Below are 27,105 nucleotides of genomic sequence, written 5' to 3' on the forward strand. Positions count from 1 at the left end.
GACGCGACTTGGAGGCAGCAGCTGGGCAGTTCTCTGCCTTCATCTTTTAATGGCCAGTGCGGTACAATTAGTGGACAGACGGGGGGGGGACAGGACACGGAGGGGCGGGGTGGTCACGGGTGTGCCATGGGTGTGGCAGGGCAGGCTGTCCTCCCCCTGGAAAAGCCTGTCTTTGGCAAGATGCTGCAGAATCCCCTCAGTTCGAGGGTCCCGGCTGGGGAGGGACCCTGCACCCCTCCCTCCTCGCAGGGACTCCCGTCCCTCCTTGGGCCTCAATGGATGAGGATCAAGGTCTCAGTCAAGCGGTGACTTCAGCTAGGGTGTGTCCCCTTGTGGTATCACAGACAGATGGAGGAGCCAGAGACGTGGACAGGGGTCCCCGGGCAGGTGCAGACCCCCAGGCCTGTGGTGTCAGGTGGGTGCCTGGGTACTTGGGGGGGTCTCGGTGTGGGGTGGGGGCACCCAGGCCGGCGCCGAAGCTATGGTCGTAGACCACGGTCTGAGGCCATTCAGACCCCGGGCTACGGTTCCTTCATGGCAAGTGCATTTGTTTGGGAGAATCAGTGTTTAAGAACCGGGGGAGGGGAGAGGCTCGCTCCTTGAGGACCTCTTATGTCCTTGAGGAGGGCTCCCTGGTGGAGGAGGGCTGGGGTCGGGGGCCACGGATGGGGGTGGTCCTCTCCTGGCCGGGGAGGGCTGTGACCCTGGGGGCCACCGCACAGGGGGTGAAGGGCAGGCACAGGACAGAACGGGGAGCACAGTGCTGGGCGGCCCCGGGTGGCCGACGGCTCAGCAGAACCCCGGGGCCAGAGTGACGGGGGGCGTGACTGGCACGAGGAGGCGGCCGGGGCCCCACAGGCACTGCAGGCAGGGGCGGGGGGGGGCCTCGGGCCTCGGGGGGCAGGGGGGTGCCCGGGCCTGGTTCAGAGGCCAGCGGGGAAGGAGGAGTTGGTGGAGGTGTGGAAACAGCTGCTGGGGGCGTCCCGGGTGAGGCTGTAGGTGCAGTAGGCCACGGCGGAGCCCAGCGTCAGCCCCGTCATGTAGGACACGGTCATGGTGTTCCCTGCGGGCGACACTGGACCTGAGGCGGCAGGCAGGGCAGGGCAAGGCAGCGGGGGGCGCTCAGAGGACCACCCTGGCGGCATTGACACCGGGCCGGAGTCCCCGCCGCGGCTCTTCGGGCATGGAGCAGTGACCACGGCCCGCCCCCCATGGAGGCGGCCATCCAGGGACCGTTACGCCCGCGGTGAACTCATGGGGTGCCCCGGGCCTTGCCTGCCTCTCTGTCTCCAGCCCCCCCTCTCCACGTGCTTCCTTGTCATGGACAATCCGGGACGTCTAAGGGCTTCTTGAACCGCTGTGCCCAGAACACACTCCAGGGCCCCATCCCCCAACCCCCCTCCCATCTCAGTGGACAGCGATCTTGGGACAGCCCCAACCCGGGGACTCCTTCTCGACCCCCGATCCCTGTCTCACACCCGGTCTCTCAATCCACCCGCCGGCCCTGTGGGCTCTACCATCAAACAAACATTCGGGTCCTGCCCCTCCTCGGGCCTCCCACCCCTACCCTGGCACCCGCCCCCCCCACCGCAGGCTCTGCCGTGGGCTTTCGCGAGGGCTATTCCTTTGCATTGCCCCCGGGCTGGCTCCCTCACCACTTCCTCTAGGTCTCTGCTAGAAGTCACCTCCTCGGGGAGGCCTTCCCAGACTGTCCCGTTTACACTGCAAACTCCCCATCCCGACGACCCCATCCCATTTCTCTGCTTGGTTTTTCTCCGTCATACTTACCACCACTCAATGCGCTACACGACCCCACAAGCGCAGGGACCATTGCCCCATGCCCCTGGCGCCTAGAACAGGGCCTGGCACGCAGTCGGGGCTCACCGAGCAGTTGTGGGATGCATGAGGGAATAAGGGAACGTGCCGCCCCTGTGAGCTCCCTGAGGCTGACTTGACTCTGCAACCCAGACGCACCTGTTGGCTACGTGGCAGTGGCTTTTGTGGGCCTCCGGGCCTTACCTGCCAGCTCGCGTTGCTTGGGGCTCACTTTGCCCGCCGCCAGGATCATGGGCACGCTGCCGAAGTAGCCGTTGCTGATGCCCATGAGCAGAGAGAAGACGCAGGGCCAGGCCGGGTGGCGCAGGGCGGGCGTTCCACTGGGGTAGACGCACAGGATGAAGAGGGGGATGAAGACCACGCGCAGGCAGGAGCAGGCCAGCAGGTGGGTGCCCCGCCAGTCCATGGGGAGAGCCGCCAGGATCTGTGGGGAGTCGGGTGCGTTGGCTCCCCGTCTCTCCCGAGCCCACTGCCCCTCCAGTCCCTACTGCAGCCCCCTGTCCCCAGACGCTCCCAGCTCCGGGTGTGTCCCTGTCCTTTGTCAGCCTTGACCAGTACATCCACCAAATCCCTGTGACAGCAACACATGGTCCTTGCTGCGTGCCTGGCGTCCATCTGAACACGGCACGGGACCCCCCCCACCCCGTTCAATCCTTACCACACCCTCCCAGGATGGGCTCCTGACCCTGCTTGAGAAATGAGGCCCTCGAGGCTGCGAGGGTCAGGTTCACCTGCAACAGTTCTCGAAGCAGGAAGTAGCAGGATTAGGGGTCGAGCCCACTAACTAAGCCTTGCTCCCTCGTGAACCAGACTTGTTTCTCAGACCGCTCTGCTGTGTGACCTCGGGCAGAGGGCTTTCCCTCTCTGAGCCTCACATTCTTCGTTCACCTGAAGAAGGCCCATGTCAGGCCTGCCCGAGACGGCAGCCTGGATCTTACTCCAGCCGGAACTCCTGACCCTGCGCTTGTAGCCCAGGGCACTCTGCCCACGTCCTTCTGGCCCCTTTGAGGTGCCTGCTCCCTGGGAGTACCCCCTGTGCTGTCTATGGAGACCTGCCCCAGAGGCCCGTTAGCTCCAGGGCACAGACACGAGGAGGATGCTGGCGCCGGCCCTGTGGGAACGGCCCACAGTTGGGAGCCGCCCTGCAGGGTCGCTGGGGCTGCCCGCGGGGGGATGGCGCCGTGGCTCGGCTGCCCCCTCCCCGCTGGTGTCCTCAGCTCAGGGCCTGCCCCTCCCCACGCCCCTCCCCAGGGCTCCCGAAGGGCCCGCCCCCACGGTGCCCCCTCTTCCCCCAGGGGCCGGGAGGGGCTGCAGGCCTGCCTTGCCCACGAAGTCGGAGAGGTTGAACACGGCCATGATGAGGATGGGCAGCCACTCGCCCAGGACGCAGTGGCGGACCTCGGACTCGAGACCCGGGAACAGGCACAGTGTGATGAAGTAGGTCACGGCGATGGAGAGCATGTCGGCCCAGATGGCGCGGGCCACGGCATAGCGGTGCAGCAACAGGGCTGTGGGCGGAGGGCCAGGGCTCAGGGGTCAGCGCCCGCGCGGGCCCCCGGGGCAGGGGTGCCACCCGCAATGCCCAGAGGACCGCCCTGCCCGCCGCATCCCCCGCCCCCACCTCTGAAGGAGGGCCAGCTCCGCGTCACTCTCGGCTGAGGCACATCAAAGCGCGTGTAGGCGCCCCCGCCGCCGGTCACCTCGTGGGCCGGGCTGTCCTTCGGGGACCCGCCGTCGGCCAGGCCTGGGCCTTGGTGCTCCTGGAGGGAGGACGGGGCGGTCGGGTGTGGGTGGGGAGGGGCCCTCCCGGCTCCCTGCCCGCCCTCCCATCCCCCACGGCCCCTCAAACACAGAGCTCCCTCCAGCCCCCGAGCCTTTGCACTTGCTTTTCCCTGGACCCTTCACATCTCCCGTCCACTCGGGTCAGGTTTCCGCCCAGAGGCCGCTGCTTGGGGAACCTCCCTGACCACTGAGGGGCCCTGTCCCCACTGCAGGCCTTGTCCCAGCACTGTGACACGGCAGGTCCCTGGGCGGCCCCTCTGGGAGGACTTCGCTGCTGAGGACACCGGGGGGCGCAGGGGGCTCCTCCCGCCCGGCGCCCCGGGGTCATCCCTCAGGCTCCAGGGGCCCCCGCACCCGCCGCCACGCTGTCCCTCCGGGGCCGTGCAGCCCTGCTGCCACCAGAGGGCGCCCCGCCCCCCAGGATGGCTCTGGCCGGCCCGCAGGGCCTCAGGCCGCAGGCGCGCGGAGTTAAGAGCCTGGGTCCACAGGTGGAAGGGGGCCCGCGGGAAGGAGCCCCAGAGCACAGCGTGACGGAGGCCACGGCCGGAGGAGCCGGGCCGGGACCCGGCAGGGGCAGCGCGCGGCAGACTCACAAAGTGGATGTCGCCCGCGGCGACGTCGTGGTGCACACGGTAGCCGGCCCTGCAGCCCGGACGGCTGTCGCGGGGCCGCGTGGTGTGCGAGAGCACGAAACGGCTGCGCCGCACCAGCAGGTGCAGCAGGAAGCAGAGCAGCTCCAGGCCCGCGGACACCAGGAAGAAGATGAGCGTGCTGGCCCGCTCGTCCGGCAGCAGCAGCTTGGTGAGGATGCGGCTCAGGGACACCATCACGCCCGCCGTGCCTGGAGTGGGGAGGGTGCCGTGCTGGGCCTGGGCCCCAGCCCCCACTCGGCACCCCCAGCCCTTCCCCGCCCCAGCCCCGCCCCTGCCCCAGCCCAGGCCCGAGCCGAGCCCCAGACATGCAGGGAGCTGTTCACAGAATGTGCCCGCTCAGACGACCTTTCCCGGGCACTGCTGTCTGCTCATACACACACCCCAGGAGCATTTATACAGCGCCTGCTGTGTGCCTCGCACCATCCCGCCCTGGGGACACAGTGGGAACAGAGAGGACACAGGCCCTGCCTTCCCAGAGCTCGGTGGGAGAACTGCAAACAAGTCACAGAAAAAGGCCCAAAATGCGCAGGATCGGGGGGCAGGCAGGGGCTCAGGAGGAGCAACTGGTCCACGTGCTGGGAGCTGACAGGAGGCGTGGGTGTGGGGCTGTGTGATCTCGAGATCACGAGGGAGGGCGGTGGGGTCATGTCAGACAGGATGTGTGGGGGGGTATGACCGTGAGCCCCTGGGCAGCGTCTGGCAGAGGCGGGCCGTGGCCACTGTGGGCTCCTCCCAGCGTGTGGGGCTCCTGGCTGCCTGAGCCACCCCAACTCAGCCCACGCAGCCGCCTCGCTCACCTCCTGATGGAACACACAGGAGCGATCCGCCTGCCCCGGGCCTTCCTGGAACCAAACCCCGCAGACCTGAGGCTTGGAGCCCTGGGGGCATCTGGCCACCTCCCACACGGTAGAGGAGCAGAACACCCCGAAGACGAGAACTGGGCCCAGCTTCCGCCTGGACCGCACTGTGGACCCCGGCCCATGCGGGCACGGAAGGAAGACTGAGAACGTGCGGAGGAAGGTGCTTCAAAGGGGCCCTGACACGTGGGCGGGGGCAGCAGGGCCAGAGGGGAGCCGGCGACCTGGACCTGGGCTGGAGTGCTGGGACCAGCCTGGAGGGCAAGTCTAAGGGTGCTGGGTAAGCTTCAGGTCTGGGGTGCCATTCGCTGAGCAGGGGCAGGTGGACAGAACAGGAGGGCTTGGGAAAGTGAGTCTGAGAAGCCAAGTGGGGGTGCCGGGCAGAGGTTAGCGCGCGGGTCTGGGGCCCCGAGGTCTGGACAGGCTCACCCCCACGCACACGCACACACAGGCAGACACACAGCGCGCAAAGGCACACGAGCACTCTGAGTCCCTCTAGACCCCCGCTGCTCACATCACAAAGCTCTGCACCCTTGTACAAATGTGCACACATCACAGCCGTCCCCTTCCCGCCTGGAGTCCCTGCCCCCCACCTGCCAGGCGGGGGGACACGGCGGTCACCGTCCCCAGCCCAGTGCGTGGCCCCTCGCTGGGGGTTCCTCTTGGGGGGCTGCAGATACTCACTCTCCCCGGTCATCACGCCCTGGGTGTATCTCTTGGGCAGCATCCCCGTGTACCCATAGAAGCTGGATTGCTGCACTTGGGGGGAGAGACAGAGGAGTGACCGTGAGATGCCACCATCACCTGGCCTGGTGGCGGAGGGATTGGGTCCACCCACCCTGCCCACCAAACAGCATGTGCCAGGGGCCACGCTCTGTGACTAGTTCTGGCCAATGAAATATGAGCAGAAACAACATGCATACTTCTGGCCGAGGTGGAGAAAAGCCCCCATGGCCTTCTGGGGTTTCCCCCAGCGGCAGTGACTGAAGGGGCCCCGTGTGACAGATGGGGACCGCTGTGGCCTGGCTCCCAGCGACAGTGTGGAGCATTGCCTCCGGCCTCGTGCTAAACACCCATCGAGAGCCAGAAAGAGTGGTTTTTCTATGAAGCCACTGAGATTTCTGGGCCAGCTGGTTACCAGAGCCTCCCTGCTCTCATCCTAACCAACACGGGGAGAAATTCAGCAGGATCCAGGGCGGGAAAGATGCCTGGGCTCGGACCCTGCAGGTTGGCGAATCTGTGGCCTACATGGACACCCCGGGGCAGTCACACTAGGAAAACTAGGATCTCCTACTCCTTCCCGGCATTTGCTTTTTAACAAAATAGAACAGAACAAAACAGACCCGAGGACACTATTTCCTGGAGCCCTGATTTCACGGATCAACACACACGTTCACGCAAATGTGTTCACTGGCTCATGGCGTGCCATGTTTTTCTTAACGCTCAAAAAGAGTGTGAAAAAGTACAAAGCAACCGGCCTGGTCCTTTCCAAACGTCGCTGCCATGGAAGAGGAAAGCTGAGGACCACGCGGGACTAAAGGGGATTAAAGACGTGACAGTGGACGCAGGGCGTGATCCCGGATCGGATCCTGGGTCAGGAACAGAACGCTATAAAGGACGTTATCGAGGCGACTGGTGAAGTGCGGACACGGGTCACAGAGAACAGCGCCGTGCGGTGTTATACTTCCTGACTCGGGCAGCCGTACCACCGCGATAGAAGAAACGTCCTGCCTTCTAGAAAACATCCTGCCTTTCTAGAAAACCCTTGAACCCAAATGGTTTGAGGTGAAAACACAGACTATTTTATATTTATACGTATTCAGGGGCGAAACATATACGTATCTATACGGGGGACAGAGAGAAAGCCTACGTGACAAAATGTCAGCCATCGGCGAGCCGACGTGAAGGGTCTATGGAGTTCCTTGCACTAGCTAGTCCTGTAAGCTTTCTATAGGTTTGAAATAGTTTCAAAATAAAAAGTTAAAAAGATAACTTAGAAAGCCACGGCCCAAGAGGAACACGGTGGCGTGGGCAGATGGTCCTCGAAGCGCAGTTCATGCGTGGGACGACCACGGGACCGCCTCAACGCCCACATGGCATGCAGTGGGTGCTCGGTGCGCAAGGCACTGTGGATGTGCAGTGTGCGCGTGTGGGTGGCGTGCAGGTGCGGTGTGCGGTCACGTTTTTGTGTAGGATGTGCCAGTGGACGCAGGAGGCCCTGGGGGTGTGCGCTCACGGTGAGCGAGCATGCGTCTCGTCCTGGCACCGAGCCCTCGTCACCCCGTGTGGGGCGCCCCCAGCAGGCGGCGGGACTGGGGTGGGACGGCCCGCACTGGGTACTCACTCAGAGGCTCGGCGCCAAGCCCCCCAGCCCCGCCCGCGCCCCGGCTCAGGCTCCTACCTGTGCAGCCTAAGGCCACAGTGCCTACAGCGGCCAGGTTGATGGCGTAAGCCTGGTCACGAGAGAAGAGCTGTAGCCAGACGTCACAGATGCTGATAAAGAGGAGGGGGCCCAAGGCCAAGAGGTAGCCTAGGGGAGAGGCCAGAGAGGGGGGCAGTGAGCAGTGGGCCGGGGGCTCCCCTCGTCCCACCCTTCCTGTAGAGCCCGGTCAGAGGTGCCCTCTCTGTCTGCCTTTCTCCTTAATACTGGGAGGGCCGGGGACACTTTGGAAGTGCCTGGAAGGCTTCCTGGAGGAGGCACCATTTGAGCTGGGCCTTGAAACCGGATGTCGTCACGAAGAGGAAGGGGACAGGAAGAGCAGACGGGGCCCCAGGACAAAATGTGGGGGTGCACAAAGGCCTTGACCCTATTTTCGCTCACTGAACCCTGTAACGTTCCTAGGAGGTGTGCCCATCCTACACATGGGGAGACTGAGGCGCCGGGAACCTGGGGAGGTGAGTGGCAGGCCAGGTGTGCGGGCAGCGTACCTGCGGTGATCCTCGTGTGCAGGCTCAGTCTCTCCACCAGCGCGTTGTTCAGGAGCACGGCCACCAGCGCCACCAGGATGTAGGTGAGGCTCATGTCGAACACGATGGAGGTCCCTGCGGGGGGCCGGCAGCAGGCGCTCGGGGGGAGCCCCCTCTCCGCACCCACCCCCGCCAGGCGCTGCTTCCTCACCCCGCCCCAAAGCGGCTGCCACCCAGAGAGGGGGCGTGGCTGCCCCGAGTCCCTCAGCGACTTGCAGCTGAATAACGCGGGCTCCCTGAGCGGGTTCGGGAGGGTGGCGGCCAGCCTGCGGTGGTGGCGTGGCCGCGGGGGACCCACCTGGGTACTTGTGGTGCAGATAGTCCACGTCGGTGATGAAGCTGTTGTATGGGAGCAGGAAGCCCACGCCGGCCAGCAGCATCGCGAAGTAGATGGCGTGGTAGCGGTCATCAGTCACTGGCTCCTCGACCGCTGAAGCCAGAGGCAGCAGGTAAGAGGGGGACGGACCCCTCGCAGCCACGGCCACTGTGCCAGGACCAGAGTCTAGCGTAGCACCGCCATCCCCACAACCACCACGGTCACTGCCAGCCTATCCACCGGCATCGCCACCACCCCGCTTCATGGCCAGAGCTGTCATGGCAACCACCCACGGCCATCGCCATCACGGCCACAGGCAGCTGGCTTCACGGAACCGTGGATGGCCGTTGGAAGACAGCTGAGGCGAAACGCTGGGGAGGCTGCCCATGCTCTAAGGCGCTGAGCTCCCCCGTCAGCGCTCCTGCGTCCAGGGAGCACGCACGTGGACGTGGGACCAGCCCCTATGACCTTTAAAGACCCGCCAGCAACGCGGCCACTGGCCCGAAGGGAGGGTCCAGGTTCCCAAGGGAGAAACGCTTCTACCCGGACACACGACAGTCCCATCGACCGGCCACTGGCCACGTTGGGCTCCTCCTGAATCAACAGGCAGAGAAGAGGGTGGCCGTCCTGGCTGGGGCAGTTCATCCTGACTACCAGGGGCTTATCAGGGATGGAACAGAATAGGAGTATCCCTGCAGTGCAAGAGGCTCCTCACGGCATCTCCTACGACTTCCACTCCCTGGGGCTGAAGTCAACGGAAAACGGTAACGATCCGATCTTAACCTTTAGAAATGAAGGTCTGGGTCACTCCACCAGGCAAAGCAGCATGACCAGCTGAGTAGCTGAGGGCAAAAGACGAGGACTGGGCAGTGGAGAAAGGGAGTTATAAACACCAGCCACGGCCACGTGACCCCTTCAGACCCGAGGAAGGCCCGTTTTTGTGGGTATTTATCCCTTACCTCAATAGGAATATTTTTGTGTATGCGTATTAACCCAAAGCTTGGGTTTTGTGCCCTTTATCACCTCATCGTCTAACAGAGGATGCACCTGTGTTAAATCTCAGGATTTAAATCATGGGCTGTCAGAGGAGAGGTGCGACCGAGGCATGCCAGGCTTTGCATCTTCCGGGGAAAGCGTCAGCGTGTTTTCGGTTGTAAAGGGGTGGCATGACTCTGTCAGTGTCTTTATTTGGAGATTAAGTGTGGTTATGGAGCTGTGTTTGGGAGCCAAGCCGGGCAAGGGGTGGACTGTGATGGGTCAGTTTTACGGGTCCACTTGGCAGGCTGAACTAATCCGTTGTTGTTCAATCAGACACTGACTGAGCTGCTGCTGGGCAGGAATTTTGTGGATTAAAGTCCCTCCTCAGTGGCCTCTAAGTTAATCAAAAGGAAATTGCCCTGGATGGGCCTGACCTAATCAGGCAAGACATTTAGGTCTTCCCAGACCTGAGACCCTAAACAGCGCAGGACTTCAGACTTCCTTATGGACTTCAGACCACCTTAGCCAGGTTCCACTGTAGTTGGTTATGTTCTGAAATAAATCCATATGCGTGTGCGTGTATACATACATATATATATATATATCTACACCTGCATCATATCGACAACACTGTCTACCATCTGTCTAGCTTATCTCCTACTGGGCTCTGTTTCTTGGCTGAACCCTGAGTGACCCAGCCACCATCACCAAGGCCACTATAGTTAAAACCACCACTGCCATGGCCACCATCCACTTCTATGGCCACGGCTGCCAGGGCTACACGCGATCTCGTGCCATGCCTGGCCAGGGGATGCCTGGCACCTTGGGGATGGGCCCAGAGCTGGCTCCGCCTAGGCACAGGGGAGCAACCCATGGCAGGGCTTGGCCAGTAGGACTTCTGCTTCCCATGTGCAGAGACAGGGGGCGGAACCAGAGCATAAGCCCCCCTCCTTCTGAGCCTGGAGTGGTGCTAACATAAACTACAGCCACCCCAAAGTGAACTATCACAGGGGCCTCCTGAGCGCAGAGACAGCCCTAAGCCATGTTTTGGGGCTTTTGCTGCAGCCACATTGAGTGTGGCTCCTGGACTGTTCCCTTTTCACAGAGGACATAACCAAAGCCCGGACAAGGTCCCCAAGCTGGCAGAGGGATGGGGCTGAACCCAAACCTGTCCAACATCAGCCCCGCACACAGCCCTCTACCCAGCAAGTCTGGTTGCAAAGGCAACTGGCCATTTCCTCGAGGTGAGGGGACCGAGGCTAAGAGAGGTTTAGGTCACCTAAGAGAGGTCCTAAGGTCACACAGAGGACCTAAGAGAGGTCCAAGGTCACACAGCCAGGACAAAAATCAAGTCTTCGCACCTCACATCGGTCCTCCCTTCAGGCACTTGCCCATCTCCACTGAAGGGAGGCCAGCGAAGGTGACCAAAGCGACAACAGGTCACCTCCAGACGGAAGCTCTACGGGGCAGCGCATGATTCCCCGGGCGCCCTCCCACCCGCCTGGTGGACCAGATGAAGCTCCGTGACCCGCCCCGGACACATGGCATCAGCGAAAGGTCCCTGAGACAGCGGCTCGATCGTCCCCACGGCAGATCCCTCCTGACGGACGCAGCGCCCTGCGCTCGGGGACCACCCAAGGCTCCCCGAGGGTTCCCACGGCCCATCCCGGCTCGGGGCCAGACACGCACCTGGGTCCTCCCCGCCAACTCACCAGTGTCCGTGAAACCTGGGACTCCCCTGGTTGCGCCGCCCTGGCCCTGAGCCGTCCCCGCCGCTTCCTCCTCGAGCCGACAGCCGTCGAAGCTGAAGCTCATCACCATGCTGCTGTCCGGCGTGCCCGCCGTGATGGGCTCCTTGAGGCGCTGGCTGCCCACGGAGCCCATGGTAGGCCGTGCTGCGGAGAGAGGAGAGGAGGCGGGCTGAGGGAGCGCGGGGGGCCCCCCGGCCACTGTCCCGGCCCCGGGGGCTTTGCAACCGACGTTAGGGAACGGTGTGTACACCCGCACTGTGCTCAGGGTCCCATGCACCATTTCCCTCTGGGAGGAGGCGCCTGAGCTCACTCACTTTACTGGCGGGGAGGCCACGCGAGCCTAGAGGGTGCCACTCCCCCCACCCCCCATCTCACAGACAGTAAGGGGGGCCGTCCCGACCCAAACCCAGGCCCGTGGGACACTCCGAAGCACCATGGCCTTCCGTTCTGGGGCCCACCACCTTCCAGGCCGGGAAGTCCTTCCTTTGGTCTTGCCTCAGTTTCTCTTGCTTCAATTCAAGTCTACTACCTTTACCTTTAAAAGAAAGGAAGAAGCTAATTTATCCATGATGGAGAAATACCCCCACTGTGGCGTGGGGGTGGGGGGAGTCTTGTTTTTTTCCCCTAGAAGGGTTATCCATTTTTCTTTTTTCTTTCCTTTTTTTTTAAGATTTTATTTTTTTAAAGCAATCTGTACACCCAGCATGGGGCTCGAGCTCACAACCCTGAGATTGCACGTTCCAGCAACTGAGCCAGTCAGGCGCCCCATCAATTTGTTTTTCTAACGATTTTTATTCATTTATCTCATTGCAGCTCCTCGCGGAGAATCTGAGACACAGGCAGGACACTAGAGCATCGGGCACTGAGCGTGGCACCTAGACCCACCCATGAGCTTGTGCGGGAGCCCACGGAAGAGGCCAGGAGAAGGCCCATTTCCCGAGGGATCTCATGTGCCCAGGACTACTCCAGTCGTCTCTGCGGCTGGCCTGTCACCGCCCCTCCACCTCTGCCTGCTCATGCTTTGTCTCATTTCCTCCCGCTCTCCTGCCTCAGTTTACCCGCTCCCAGCCTCCAGATCTGATGCGCTGTTACCGAGCGCCTCCTGCTGGCCCCGTGTATCCATCTTTCCTACTTTGCACAGAGTTTTTACTGGGGCCTTGGAGTCTGGAGCCGTCCTGCTTCAAGGCCGCCCCAGTCCCCTCCCACAGGCATGGAGAACAGGGTTGGGGGTTCTCTGTCTGGGGGCTGGGAAGCAGGCGTAACCCCCTTGCAGGCTCAGTGCCTTTCCTGAGTGTGCCCCAGCCTGGGCCTCCTGCCACATCTGGAGCTGGGGGGCCCAGGTGGGATTTAGGACAGAGCTGGGCCTGGTTTGGATGACCGTGGCCTTGCTCGGTGGCCTGGGGCAGGATCCCACACAGGAGGCTCAGAGACCCCGGGCCCCGCCCTCCCGGCCTCCCCGGGGCAGACAGGAAGGCTGGGGAAGGGGCCAGGGGCAGAGCAGTGGTCTACAACAATGGAACGCTCCTCCCTGCCATCCACTCCAGCCCTGCCCTGGAGGACGCCCGAACCCCGAACCCCTGACCGGTCTTCCGCAAAGCTTCCCAAGACGCAGTGCCCTGGCCACGCCTGGCCGCGCCACCCGGAAGGCGGACGTGCTCAGCATCGAGCCAGGAGGCGGCCCCACTGCTCCCTCTGGCTCATCGGTGAGGCAGGCAGGTGCCACCCACAATGCCAGCCCCGCCACTGTCCCCACGTGCTGCTCCAGGGCCCTTCTGTGGGCAGGGGGCTCTGGCTTCCCGTGTGGCGGCCCCAGGCCCCTCGGCACGACCTCACTGGTGGCAGAGTTGGGGGGTGCATGAGGTGGCTCGCTCCACCTCTCCTGGCCTAGGCCAACTCGCTCCTCCCCAGACCCCTCAGACTCCACACCAACAGCTGGAGCCTCAGATCGTCCCCCAATCCACTCCTCCTCCTCTCATGTTCCTCTTTAGTCAAAATCTAAGGACACACACATGAGTTTAAAAAATCCAAGAGTGCACGGGCTCCCCCCAGCCTGCCAGGACCCCTCAATGTCCACCCCTGGGGAGTAGCAGAGAAGACACAGTTCATGTCTTTGGCCAACAGATCACCAGTCACTGCCTCAGTGGGCCACCCCTGGGCCTCAGTTTCCCTCCCTCTCTGTTGTGGACAAGGAGGGTGAGAAAGTACTTCACATATCGGGGGAGGGGGTGGCTGGGTGGCCGAAGGCCTGGCTGCACACAGGAGGTGCTCAGAAGTCACACACGACGCTGCTTTGGGCACTGCTGTGGGCCTGAGGGGGCTCCTGACCCCAGCAATCCTGAAAGCCCGGCTCACAGGCCCCCACTTTGCACATAGAGCCAAGGCCAGAGGTCACACAGCTTGGCATCAGAGTCCCAGCCGGATCGAGCGCCTCTGGCACCCCCATTTCAACCGTGACTGAGTGGACACTGCTTCTGAATGTGCTCCCAAGGCCACGCTGACCCCTCCCCTTCGGGGCTGTGCTCTGCCTCTACAGTGTGTCCCCCCCAGAGGGGACGAGGAACCTGAATTCCATTTGGAAAGCCAGTCTGCTGGCTGTCTTCAGGCCTCACACTCATCGTGGGCCACAAGCCCCAGCCATCTGGACACCCCTGGATGTCCCTGGCCCCCGGTACCTAGGCCTACTGAGTTCTCTACTGCTCCACAGCCGAGCCCAGACATTGCCCCGACTCCTCCCTGCTGGTTCTGCCCACAGAAAAGGGGGTTTCAGGTGCCCGGCCGCCCCCTTCCTGCAGTTGCCGTTGGAGAGGTGGATGCACTGGCCTCAGGCGCTGGCTGGCGGCTCCCACAGCCCAGAGCCACCCCTTCCTCCCTGGCCTTGGTTTCTGGGGGTCCCAGGGCTGGCAGCACTCTGCATCCCCCAGGCTCCTTCCGCCTGCCCCGCTCTATCAGCAACAAAGTTGGTTCCCAGGCCTGTGCCCCTAGGCAAACGACAGACTCCCCTGGCCACCACGAGGTGACCCCTGGACACAGGCCCTGCCTCTTACAGCAGCTTTTCCAAGAGTTAGGAGGGAGCTGGCTGGGGGATGAGGTGAGATGGGGCAGAGGGGGTCCAGGGAAGAACTTCAGGTGGAAGGACCCTTTGGGCATGCCTAGGGAGGGAGGTGGCTCCCTGACCTGGGCATGGCCTGAGGCCACTGGCCACTCTCCCGGGTCTGGGTCCTGTCCTCGCAGATGGGCTGATGGTGGGGGGGCTGGCCCGGTCCAGATGCTGGACCTCTTCCCAGGACAAGGGTGGGGTGGGGTGGGAGATTCGGGGTCCCCAGAGCCATGTGCCTCCGCCCCTGGACTCAGCTGCCCCAGCCGGCGCGGAGGGGGAGGGAGCGCGGAGTGGGGCCGCGCGCGCCGCAGACAAAGGCTCCGACAGGTCTCCGCGCTCCAGCCCATCCCCGTCCCTGTCCCCGCCCGCCACCTCCGCGGTGACCGCTTACCTCTGCACGGCCGGGCCCCGGGGTCCTCGGCGCGCCCGGCCCAGCCCGCGCCCGCCGCCCCCGCGCCGGGACCCCTGGGCGCCCGCGCCACGCGCTCCGCGCTGCGGGCCCAGCGCAGCCGGCGTCCTCGGCGGGCCCGGGTGGGCGAGCGTGTCCGGGGGGCGCAGCAGCAGCGGCCGGCGCGGCGGGGGCCACCGCGCTCCGCCCCGGCCCGCCCCCCGCGCAGAGCCCCGCCTGCCTGCCCCGCCCTCCCCCTCCGCCCCCCTCCCCGCGCGGAGCCCCGCCCCGCCCTCCCCAGCCCGGGGAGTCCGCAGAGGCGGGGGCGGGGCCGAGGCTGAGGTCGTCGCCTCCGACACCCCGGGGAGGGGCGTGGTGGCGCCCAGCCAACGCCGGGGTGACGTGCGTCTGATCTAGCCCGCCACCCCCATGCCCACCTCCCCGCGTGGGTGCCCAGGCCCACTACCCCCCTGCCCCCCTCCTCCCGCCTTGGGTCCTCTGGGGAGGGGCAGGCCTGCCGTGCCCAGGTTAGTGGGTGCGACAGGCCACGCAGGTGGCCAGACTCAAAGTCTTGAAGGATGAGTAGGAGTCCGTGGGCTGGAGACCGGGAGGTGCGCGGATTCCAGCCAGGTCTAGGGGTTGACGCCGAGCTCTGTGGGGCTCCTTCGCATGGTCCCCGCCCCTGCCCAGTCTCTCCTCCCCCCAGCTTGGGAGCCTCGGTTTTCTCCCAAATAGATGGGAGCCTCTCTCAGGGCTGAGGGCTGCAGCTCCCACACTTCTGTCTGAGCTTCAGTTTATTCTTCTATAACATGGTTTTAAGAGAGATTGTGTGAAGGCTTGGGGGACATTGCAGAGAGGAGCCCACCTGGGGCCCTGGCACAGGACATGAGCCAGCGATGGAGGGGGGTGTCCATGCAGAGAAAGCGGTCCTGCCACAAGGTGAGAAAAGGACCCAGGTGAGAAGTAGACATGTCCTGGGTCCCTCTAGGGCTGGGATCTGTGTCCGTGGGAATCAGGCGAGCCCCCTCCTCATGCAGGACCGAGCCACCAGGATGGGATCAGAGGAGGTGGCTGCCAAAGCACCCGCCAGACCCATGCCTGGATGCCTCCCCTCACTTCTCACCAGATTAGCTCCTCCTGTTGCCGTGAGACCCACCTCTGCCATCTAGCAGTAAGCTCCGGAGGGACTGGTCAGCCCATAACTGTGGTTGGCACCTTTTCTCAAAGCCTTGCCCGTCGCTTCTAAAAGACTGGCAGCCCCCTGCGAGTAAGGCCCTGCTTTATTTCTGTCTGGATCCTCAGTGCTCAGCGCAGTGCCTGGCATACAGTAAAAGCCAAACATTTGTTTGAAGGGTGGGCTGAACTGGGTGCTGAATTATGCTGCGTTGAGTGAAGTCAAGTGAAAGGGTGCTGATGTGAGCTCAGGGTGGGACTCACCCCCTGCCCTTCGTCTCGTATTGTTTGGACCAGGGGAAATGGCCAGCTGATCAAAGTGATTGATCTTATTTATTTATTTTTGAGATTTTATTTATTTGAGAGAGAGAGAACACAAGCAGAGAGGAGCGGAAGAGGGTGAGGGAGAAGCAGACCCTCCGCTGAGCAGGGATCCTGATGCAGGACTCGATCCCAGGACCCTGGGATCATGACCTGAGCCGAAGGCAGACGCTCGACCGACTGAGCCACCCAGGGGCCCAAAGTGATTGATCTTAAAGTAAATGAGCCTTGTGCTTCCCCTGGGTCGGGAGCTTTGAAAGGGCCTACGCAGGAAGACACACCAAGCTCTCCTGGGTGTAAATAAAAATTATCCAGTGTGTGTGAGACACTGCTCTCCCTACAGGAGACACTTTGGGGTCTCTGCCCCCATGGGGTCTCAGTCTAATGGGGGACACTGGCAACAAACAAGTAGCCATTTCAGGAAGCATCCAATGCCTGCAAGACAACAGGACAGAATGGTGGAATAGTGTGTGACCATGGGGATGGGGTGGGCATCATTGCCTAGTGGTCAGGGAGGGCCATTCTGGGAAGGTGACACCTGAACGGAGTGACGGAAAGGAGCCCATTGTGGGGCGGTTTGTGGTAAGGGTGTTTTGGGCACAGGGAACAGCCAGGGCGAAGCCGGGAGCCAGAAAAACTCATTATATTCAAGAACAGAAAGAAGGTCAGTGTAGCGGGAACAGAGGAGGGAGAACCTTCCGGTGGGAGATGGGAGGTGAGGTCAGGGCAGAAACCAGCCCGAGGGGGGTCTTGTTGGCAGTGGGAAGGGCTGGGAGCCCCCGGAGTGGTTCAGCTGGAGGAAGAAGCATGACCCGACCTAGGTTTTTAATCCTCGGTTGATGGTGGGAGTACAAATTTGAACAACCCTTCTGGAAAGTAAATTGGCCTAAAAAACATGCTTACCCTTTGATTCAGAATATCTAGCCCAAGGAAATAATTCTAAATACAGAAAAGACTGTACACGAAGATGTGCATTGTAACAGCCAAGCATTGCAAATATAGCCCAATTACCCTAGGAGAGTGGGTAAGGAAGAGTCATCATGGTGGGGGACAGACAACGTGATTGTTATATTTGGAAAACCCAGGGAAACCAGTGGAAGTCTGTGTAACCACACTGAGGAATCCTAAGTCACCCCCGGGATGTACGATTCTGAGGGACCACCAGACCGTGCAACCGGTAGGGGGCAAGTGCTTAGTGCCACAGAAACAGGAATACAAAAGACACTTTGCATCTAGGCCACAATATTTTTTACAAGATGGATAAAATGATATTCTAGGAAAATACAAACGAGCCAGACAACCTGCTCTCAGAAGAGAAAGGAATCTAAATAGAACAATTACTAGACAGGAACTAGGGGATTCTGCTAAAGATCTATTACCCCTCTGCTCAAAACCCCAGGCTTGGTTGGGCAGGTTCACAGAATTGCAGAATTTTACCAAAGTTTTAAAGAGGAAGGAGCCACAGTGTGCAACTTTACTCTTGCAGAGCACGGGAAAAAAGAAAGAAGAGCTTTCTCAGCTTGGCAGATTTCTCTAAGAAAACAACAGGCCAGTCTCACCTATGACTAGCAGTATAAAATCCTCAATGAAATAGCAGCGAACAGGGCGCCTGGGAGGCTCAGTTGGTTAAGCGACTGCCTTCGGCTCAGGTCATGATCCTGGAGTCCCGGGATCGAGTCCCGCATCGGGCTCCCTGCTCGGCGGGGAGTCTGCTTCTCTCTCTGACCCTCCCCCTCTCATGCTCTCTCTCTCTCTCTCATTCTCTCTCTCAAATAAATAAATAAAATCTTAAAAAAAAAAAAGAAATAGCAGCGAACAAAATTCAAGAGCACACTGATTAGCAGGGTCTACAACGTGGCCCACACGGGGATGATAAGAACGTTACTGACTTCATGCGTCATAGGAACAGGTCAAAGAAAAAACATGGTCACTGATACGGACACTAAAATGGGTAAAATACCACGTTTGGCCGGCATTTGGTAAAATCCAACATCTATTCCTAATTATTCACAAACCCTAACAAAATAGGAATTAGTGCATTTTTATGTGGATGGCAAGTCAAAGGCACATCTCTTTAAACACGAAAAGTAAGATTTCTCACCTCTGGTATTTGCCCTTTTGCCCTCCCCCACTTCGGAGTCCTAGCTGATATTGCTCGACAAGAGAAATAAATAAGACATTTAGAAATCGGAAAAGAGAAGTTGAATTATTGTTATTTGTAGGTGACAGGATTATATAGCTGGAAGATCCAAGTGACCCAAATGAAAACCTTTTAAGAGATTTCCACAGCTCTCCCACCTGAGGCACAAGAGACAATCAGAAAAAGGAAATGAAAGAAAAGATTCTTTCACATTGGCAACCAAATAGATAAAAATCCCTGCAATAATGTATTTTTGAAAAGATTTATTTATTTATTTACTTGAGGGAAAGAGAGAGAGCGTGGGCAGGGGGCAGAGGGAGAGGGAGACTCTCAAGGAGAATCTTCAATAAGCGCAGAGCCCTATGTGGGGCTTGATCTCACAACCCAAGATCATGACCCAAGCTGAAATCAAGAGTCAGATGCTTAGGGGCACACTCAGTCTGTTAAGCGTCTGCTTTCGGCTCAGGTCATGATCCCAGGGTCCTGGGATCAGGCTCTGTATCTAGCTCTCTGCTCAGCGGGGACCCTGCTTCTCCCTCTCACTCTGTCCCATGGCTTGTGCTCTCTCTATCCCAAATAAATAAATAAAAGCTTAAAAAAAAATAGAGTTGGATGTTTAATCAACTGAGCCACCTGGGTGTCCCCTATCCCTGGAATAATCTTAATTAGAAACATCCAATACCTATATGAGAAACTTGTAAAAGGACATTTAAAAAAGAAAGAAAGAGAAACCTTTGCCAGGCACCCAGAAGAAAATAAATAAACGTAAAGTCATGCCCTGTTCTTCCCCAGGAAAACTAAAAATTGTGACCAACATGTCATTTCTCTAAATCAATCCTCTGATCTAACATCATCTTAGTAAAAATAACAGCAAGATGTCCTTCTTTTGGAAGGACTGATCATGTAATTCATACGAGAAAATGAATTTGCAAGAATGAGCCCAGAAAAGACTAAAGAAGAAGAAGGAGAAGGCGTCGAGATAAACTTGCTAGATACTGAGCCTAAAACAAAGCTCTTGTACTGACAGCCATGTGGGCTAGACTTTCACGAGATGAACCAATCAAGGGGACAGAAGGCAGTTCCAGAAGTCAATCCAAATGCACACACTGTCAAAGGTAGCTTGTTGTATTGATGGGAGAAAGATGGATTATTGTGTGAGAGGTGTTTGCACCAAGGGGTGACAATCTGAAAACAAAATAAAATAAAGTAAAATTGGATTCCTATCTCATGCCTTATACCAAAGCTAAAGCCCAAACTACCACCACCAACAAAAACAAGAAAAAACTCCAGATTTTTGCTTTTGATAATCTTATAGAAAGAATGTTCTTTCTACATAAGACACAAAATTCAGCAGCCATCAATGAAAAGACTACCACGTTTGACTGTTTCATTAAACACATAAAACTTGTGCATGGAAAAACCCATTATGAAAAAATGAAAAAGCTAAATGTCCAAGTGGGGAAAATATTTGCAACACATATGACAACACATATGATGGGTATTACTTCCTCAATATATAAAGAGCACTTACAAATCAAAATGGAAAAGACCGAACAACCAATAGAAAAGATGGGTAAAGTACATGAGCGGACAATTTACAAAAGAAAACAAAACCCAAAACACAGTGGCTTCGACATATGAAAAATTGCCCGACTCTACACCTAATAAGAAAGTTCAAATTAAAACTATATTGAGAGGCTATTTTTCTCTTAGCATTTTGGCAAAAACCAAAGTTTGAAGTAGGTCGTAGCAAGGTGAGAGCAAGAGGCCCTCCCGCATGGTGGGGTGGGAGTGTAGATTTGTACAACCTCTATGATAGAAAGGAATTTGGCACATCAGAGTGCAGAAATCATTTGTTCCATTAATTCTATTTTTAAGAATTTATACATTACACTGGCATATCTGTTCAAAGCTGTATCTATACAATGGTATACTATGCAATCATTAAAAAGAATGATGCAGTTCTATTTGTACTGATATAGAGCAATTTGCAAGATATATTGTTGTTAAAAAAAAAAGAAGCAAGGTTCAAAAAAATATGTGTGATGGCTAATTTTATGCATCAACTTGGCTGGGCCATGGTGCCCAGATATCGGGCAAACATTATTCTGGATATTTCTGTGAGGATGTTTTTGGATGAGGTTTACCTTTAAATCCAAGGACTTTGAGTAAAGCAGATTGCCCACCATAATGTGGGTGGGCCCCACCCAATCAGTTGAAGGCCTGAATAGAACAGAAAGCTGATCAACCCTGAACAAGAGGGAATTCTGCCAGCAGACAGCCTTTGGACTTCAGCCACAGCATCAGCTCTTCCTCGGTCTCCAGTATGCTGACCCACCCTGCAGATTTTGGACTTGCCAGTCTCCATAATTGTGTGAGCCAGTTCCATAAAATAAATCCATATATATCCATATGGATTTATATGTGTTTATATTTATATATGGATTTATATGTGTTTATATTTATACATATATATGTATATATATATATATATATACACACACATACACACACATATCCTATTGGTTCTGTTTCTCTGGAGATCCTGACTAATACAGTGTGTAGAGTATGAAACCATTGTGTTACAAAGGAGAGCATACATGGATGTGCTTGCCTGCACACAGGTTGTTCTGGAAGGATGCACCATTGGCAGGTAACAGTGATTGCCTTGGAGAAAGGAGACTGTGGGGCTGGGGTCAGAGAAGGGACAATTATTTTTACTGTAGCCTTTTTTTTTTTTAATTTAAATTCAAGTTAGTTAACTTTCTGTAGCCTTTTGTAAGCTTTGAATTTTGTTTTGTTAAATAAGCTTCAACATGTGTGGAGCCCAACATGAGGCTCGAACTCACAACCCTGAGATCAAGACCTGAGCTGAGATGAAGAGTCAGATGCTTAACTGACAGAGGCAGGTGCCCCTACACTTTACATTTTTAAAGTGGGACACGCAGGATACACAATTACGCACGCAGAATACTCACACCACATAGAGAGTGACTAGAAGGAAATGTAGCAGAATATTGAACAGTGTTCCTGAATGTTCCTCTCTGTTTCTCCACTGTTTCTATAAGCCCAGGTCAATTTGTAATGCTTTTTGCCGGGTACGTGTTTCTCATGGAAAGCGATACACATGTTTACGAGATAGAGATCTTATCTGCCTCATCTGCCTGGTTCCCATGCTCTCTGCACCCTGACTCCTCACGGCACCAAATGATGGGAGGACTTGGGGGTGAAGGACCCCCGGTCTGGAACAACTGGAGAACCTTTGGGGTTTAGATTAGGGCCAAAGTCTGGGCATGTGATTGATGTTGCCCAGTGTCCAAAGGATCTGAGCAGGGGCTTGTGGTTGTGTGTGTGGGAGTTCAGGGCTGTATTGTGGGGGCTGAAGGGGCCGGCAGTGGCAGAAGAGGTGGGTGTATCTGAGGAGGTCTCAGGGCTGAGGGGCGGGCCATCCCCTCAGCTGGCCAGGTCAGGAGCCTTCCTCAGGGCCTATCCAGCTGTGGGCTCTGCAGAGCAGGAAGGAACCTTTGGTGTCAAGGAGGAAGTGGGGCCGTGATGCTTGGGAGGCTCAGTTCGTTAGGCGTCTGACTCTTGATTTCGGTTCAGGTCCTGATCTCAGGGTTGTGAAATTGAGCCCCACAATGGGCTCCATGCCGGTTGTGGAGCCTGCCCAAGATTCTCTCTCTCTCTCTCTCTCTCTCTCTCCCTCTGCCCTTCCCCACTGTGTGTTCTTTCTCTCTCTCTCTCAAATAAATAAATAAATCTTAAAAAACAAATAAATCTCCCAGCTCTCCTAGGACATGGGACTGTTAGCATCCTTGCCCAGGTTATGTGTGAGCAGACCTAGGCCCAGAAAGGTCCCTAGCCGGTAGGTCAATGCTGAGCCTTGTGGCCCTGCATCCTGTGTGTTTGCCGTTACTCATGGTGCCTCTGTTGGGAGTGAGTGCAGGGCCAGGAAAGGGTTCCCTGCGGGGTGCCAGGGTGAGCGAGGCTCGGGGCCAGGCCTGGTGTCACTGCCAGGGACACCTGGGCCTCACTGATAGCAGCGCGCACTCTGCTAATTGATGTCTGTCCTCCCGACCCTGTTAGCAACCCTCCCTTGGAGGACAGCCATCTGCCAGGATGAAAAATGTAGCCAATTAAGGCCCCATCAGAGGAGCAGGTGACAGGCTGTGGGCGGGAGGGCGGGAGGTGCCCGCGGCACGCCTGTCCTGTCGTCTGGGCCCTGTGGCAAAGCCAGGTCAGTGCTGAGAGAGGCCGTGCTGGGGTCTGCCTTGTGGACCGAGGGAGTGGGGGGCTGCCACTGCCAGGGGCCAGGGCACCTGCTGTCCTCACTTGCCAAATTCCACGTGCTGTTCTTCTTCTTTTTTTTTTTTTAAAGATTTTTAAATTTATTTGACAGAGAGAGACACAGCGAGAGAGGGAACACAAGCAGGGGGAGTGGGAGAGGGAGAAGCAGGCTTCCCGCCGAGCAGGGAGCCCGATGCGGGGCTCCATCCCAGGACCCTGAGATCATGACCCAAGCCGAAGGCAGACGCTTAACAGCTGAGCCACCCAGGTGCCCCTCCACATGCTGTTCTAAATGGCCTCAGATGTTCCAGAAATTTTTGTAAAGAATCGTCTTTCAGTAGGATGGCTCCCAAGGCCTTCTCCTTGGTCTCTTGGCTTTCACCACTCCACCCTCCAACCCACTTCCTATGCAGAGTGAGCTTTCTAAAGAGGTGTCCTTCTTCTGCTAACTGTCCCCCATGATTCCTCAGTGCCCACAGGGCTAGAACCCAGAGCCTAAGGTGTTCTGAGTCAGGTGATCTCTCCCACCTGTTTCCTCCCACTCACCCTTAGGGAATGGCTGATAGGGTGAGTGGGCGACAGGTCAGCTCGCTGGCCTCGGACCCCACCAGCGGGGGTTTGGCTCAGCTCTACTCAGTCCAGGTCAGTATGATTCCTTTGAAAACCTCGTGGGCTTCCTGTGTATCAGATTACAACACCCTCCAATGGGTAAAAGCCGAACACACACATCAGTTTGAGACATCTTCTCTCTGTTTGGGGCTATGGGACACGGCACTTAAGAGTTTTAGAAGCCCTCTAGTCGAGCAGAGGGAGTCCAAGTTTTAAGATTCTTAGAAGCCTTTCCATCTGGCTGAGAGTTTCGAGCATGGCCTGGAGTATTTCTCAGCCACGTCTGTTACTCTGGACAGTGGCACCTTGGAGATTTTGCTGTCTACAGCAAAACCTGGCAACAGCCCAGGCATCCATCAGCAGGAGATGAGTACTTAGACTGTGGTCCTTCCAGTCCATGGTGTAGTTCTTAGCAATAAAAGGGGTCACACGACTGGTACCCCCAAAACTAGGAGGCATCTCAAGAGCACTGTGCTGAGTGAAAAGGCGTCATGGACACAGAAGGGCACACATCCATTCATAGGACGTTCTAGACGAGGCAACACGGCTCTCAGGTAATGAAGATGGTGATGCCCCTTGGGAAGCGCGGGGGGCATAGGGGACTATCCGGGGTGATAGTGATGCTCTGTATCTTGGTGGAGCTCAGGCTTACACAGTGTGTGCATCTGTCAAAACTCAGCAAGTGTCCCTTTTAGATTTGTGCATTTCACTGTTGATAAATTCTGCCTAAACACACACACACAACCCCAAACCCAAACCAAATATTGACCTCTAGCTAATGATGAGCGTGTTTAGGGGTGGAGTTTACTGATGTCTGTCACTGACTTAGAAATGCATTAAAAACAGCGAGATGGGTTGGTGGCTGGCGAGGGGGACGGAGGGACGGACAGCTGTCCTAGAAAGCTAACAGAGCAAATGGAGACAGCGCATCTGGGTGTTCACTGCACAATTCTTTTGGATCTTCTTTATGTTGAAAATGTTCATAATAAAATATTGGAGGAGAAAGAAGAATAAAGAGCGCCTCACGGTGCCCCTGCCTGCCCGTCCCCACTCAGCGGGGCTGTTCCGGGCCACGGCGGCTACGCCATCCACTTCCTACGGCGCTCAAACCTAATTTAGTCCCAACTTATTAACTTAAAGCCCATTAGACTCTTCCCATCAACCGGTACTTGCAGCCGAGAGCCAGACAGAGAGCGAAGTGTGGGGCCTGCTCAGGACACAGCCAGGGAGGGAGTGGGAGCCTCCCCAGGGCAGAGGGCGGGAGGCTGTGTGGGCCACTGTCCACGAACACGCCGGGCAGGGCCGGGCTCAGCAGATCGCAGAGGGACGGGGGTCTCTGCTCCTCCGTGCCCCCCTGGTGCAGGGAGCAGCCTTCACCGATGTCACCTCCTCTGATTCTTTTTTTTTTTTTTTAAAGATTTTATTTATTTATTTGAGAGAGAGACTGAGATAGAGAGAGCATGAGGGGGGGAGGGTCAGAGGGAGAAGCAGGCTTCTCGCTGAGCGGGGAGCCTGATGCAGGACTCGATCTCGGGACTCCGGGATCATGACCTGAGCCGAAGGCAGCCGCTTAACCAACTGAGCCACCCAGGCGCCCCTCACCTCCTCTGATTCTTGCACAGACCGGGGTGCCCCTGAGCCCCCTTTTAGAGATGAAGAAGCCGGCAGGTGAGTGGTGGGATGGTGGGTCTCAGCCGCATATGCACCGCATTTCGGGCTCACAGTGGCCCCGGGACACGGGATTATTGGGGCACCTTAGGCCCCGGAGACCACGCGGCAAAACCTATCTCTGACCACGGACAGAAAGGCCCCTGGAGCTGCCCAGGCCCCGGGGCCCAGAGAGGAGAAGGCCCTTGGCTGGCGTCACCCCGAGGCCGCAGAGTCAGCCCAGAATATTGCCCCGTCTCCAAGCATGGACACCGCTGTCAGACTCCGGAGAAGAGGAGGCCCAGCCATCTGGGCAAAAAAGGCAAATCAAATAAAGAAGCAAAGCCCATAATTCTCTCCTAAGAGGGCAAAGACACCCGGGTGGTGCTGAGCGGGAACGGAGTCGGGGGGGTGGACACGTAGAGACACCTGCTAGGAGCCGGGCTCTGCTCAAATCCTCACGGTGGCGACTCGGGGGGAAGCTAGGACGGGGGGAGGCTCCGGTCACACGGCAAGGCCAGGCTGAGGCTCGTCCCACCTGGCCACCCCTGTCCGTCCTGTAGCTTATGTCGCGCCTGGGACCCCCACACCCCAGGCCTGGAGATCAAAGGCGTGGCACCCTGGCCAGCCTTCCGGGACTGGGGCCCCCAAGCCGCAAGTGGCCTCCCGGGTCTCCACCCCTCAGCACACCCCAGGCCGGCCAGCAGGCTGGGATAAAGGCTCCCAGGGCCGCCGCTGCCGCTGGAGGCCCGCCAGGATGGCAGAAGCTGCCTGGCCTGGCTCCTGGAGCTTTGAGCAGGAAGAGCTCTTTATTATGGCTGCTGTGGGTGAGGGGGCGGTGGGGGAAGCTTGGGGTCCTGCGGCCTGCTGCGAGCCCCGACTCCTCCCTCCCCGCCAGGTCCAAACCTTTGGCTCCCTGGCCCACCGAGCCCCTGCACCCCCTCCCCGACACCCAGCCACACCCAGTCTCCTGTGGCTTCCCCTCCCCCACAGGGAGGCGACTCCTTCCCGAGCTTTACCCACGGAGTTCCCTCTACCTGGAGGGCCCACCTGTCATCGCACACTCCCCTCTACCCCACCAGATATCTGTTCATCTGCAAAGGCTCTGGGCCACCATCCCCTCCTCCAAGGAGCCTCCCCTGACTTCGGTGAGCACTCACTGGGTATCAGGCATCATGCAATCCTTCCTGCAACGACAGCCTGGTTTACGGGTGGGGCTAAGGCCCAGAGAGGTGAAGCCAGTTGTCCAGCATCACACAGCTAAGAATCTTGAGGCGTTAGCTGCTCTCTGGGTCTCGGGGCAAGGCTGGGCCTGGAGGAGGGCTCCCAAAGTGAAAGGGGCTGAGTGAGTGGACTATTGTCCATGATGGGGGGTGGGGGGTTGGGGTGGGGGTGGTTCAGAGTGACGCCAGCCCAGTGTCACCAGATGAAGGTGACCAGATTCTCACAGACACCTCCGTTCCCAGAGCCCCTACATGCTGTCTCACGTCCTACTGATCTGACGCCCATTTCGCAGATGACAGGAGGACGCAGGGAGCCCCAGAGGCTGGCCCAAGCTTCCCCCGCCAGCCTCGGCGGAAGGGGCAGAACCAGGGCTGGAGCCCGGTGCCTGGCTGCGCCTCGAGCTGGTACCCTGCTCGTGATGGGCTGGCCGGCCGAGGCCACACCTGAGCCACACCTGGGCCTTACCTGGGGCTTGCTGTGCTCCGCCTAAAGCCTTTCCCGTGGAGTCAGAATTTGCTCGTCAGGCACGCTGCTCGCGGGAGCCTTTGTACTCTCTGTTTACAAGAGGAGGCTTATGAGCAAATTAGCAGGGTAACCAGGGAAAATGTTTGGCTTCCGTGGGTGGGAATTAGAGCCATCTGTTCCCAAGTGCTGAGAAAACACTGGAGCAATCTCGGGGAACTGCTCCCTGGCACCCCCAGGCTGTGTGCCCCAGGGCGGGGAGCTCACCCTCTCTGGACCTCACTATCTGCATCTGTAGAGCCGAGGGGGACTGCATAGCCGTCAGGACTCCAGAAGACTCCCTGCCCGCCTCCCTTCTCCGCCTGCACACTCCCACGCCCTGTGGTGTAGACGAAGCCAGGCAGAGGAAGCCGGCCAACTGGGAACACAGTGCGGGCCTTCCCAGCACCAGCCTTTGGGGTTTTATTTACCATTGGATTCGTTTTGTTCCCAAGCTGAAAATAGCTTTATTGTTTCCTCTGAATATAAAGATGATAATTCACCAATGCAGAAATGTACGACAGAGGAAGGTAAGCCAAGCGAGATGCACCACTCCTTGGATGGAGAACATCTGTTGA

At 58.1% G+C, this 27,105-nt stretch overlaps 1 protein-coding gene across 5 annotated transcripts; it reads right to left on the reverse strand.

Moving 5' to 3' along the window:
• SLC29A4 (solute carrier family 29 member 4) lies at nt 1-26,848 on the reverse strand. 5 transcript variants are annotated; one of them, XM_064593352.1, is made up of 12 exons: nt 26,756-26,848; nt 26,492-26,580; nt 11,102-11,284; nt 8,394-8,525; nt 8,057-8,170; nt 7,530-7,658; nt 5,813-5,887; nt 4,212-4,459; nt 3,458-3,596; nt 3,157-3,344; nt 2,020-2,260; nt 1-1,081 (listed from the first exon to the last, which is right to left on the reverse strand). In XM_064593352.1, exons 3-12 carry the CDS (start codon nt 11,271-11,273, stop codon nt 924-926), a joined length of 1,596 nt encoding a protein of 531 aa, XP_064449422.1. In that variant the 5' UTR covers nt 11,274-11,284; nt 26,492-26,580; nt 26,756-26,848; the 3' UTR covers nt 1-923. The 5 variants fall into 5 exon arrangements, with proteins under 5 accessions (XP_064449422.1, XP_064449424.1, XP_064449423.1 ...); XM_064593354.1 differs by lacking the exons at nt 26,492-26,580; nt 26,756-26,848 and adding exons at nt 11,574-11,675; nt 14,629-14,806; XM_064593353.1 differs by lacking the exon at nt 26,756-26,848 and having other exon boundaries at nt 26,492-26,705.
• Between the last annotated feature and the right edge of the window lie 257 nt (nt 26,849-27,105).

Source organism: Mirounga angustirostris, unplaced genomic scaffold (assembly GCF_029215605.1).
Source record: "Mirounga angustirostris isolate CCGP_5_RB_7025 unplaced genomic scaffold, mMirAng1.0.hap1 SCAF_5, whole genome shotgun sequence".
NCBI classification, from domain to species: Eukaryota; Metazoa; Chordata; class Mammalia; order Carnivora; family Phocidae; genus Mirounga; species Mirounga angustirostris.

Bases quoted from the DNA above. Each gene is read 5' to 3' on its own strand.
- SLC29A4 (XM_064593352.1), bottom strand. From the start codon at position 11,273: ATGGGCTCCGTGGGCAGCCAGCGCCTCAAGGAGCCCATCACGGCGGGC. The intron at 3,597-4,211 runs GTGAGTCTGCCG...TCCTCCCTCCAG, and splicing joins CCGCGGGCGACATCCACTTT to GAGCACCAAGGCCCAGGCCT. The intron at 3,345-3,457 runs GTGGGGGCGGGG...CTCCGCCCACAG, and splicing joins GAGCTGGCCCTCCTTCAGAG to CCCTGTTGCTGCACCGCTAT.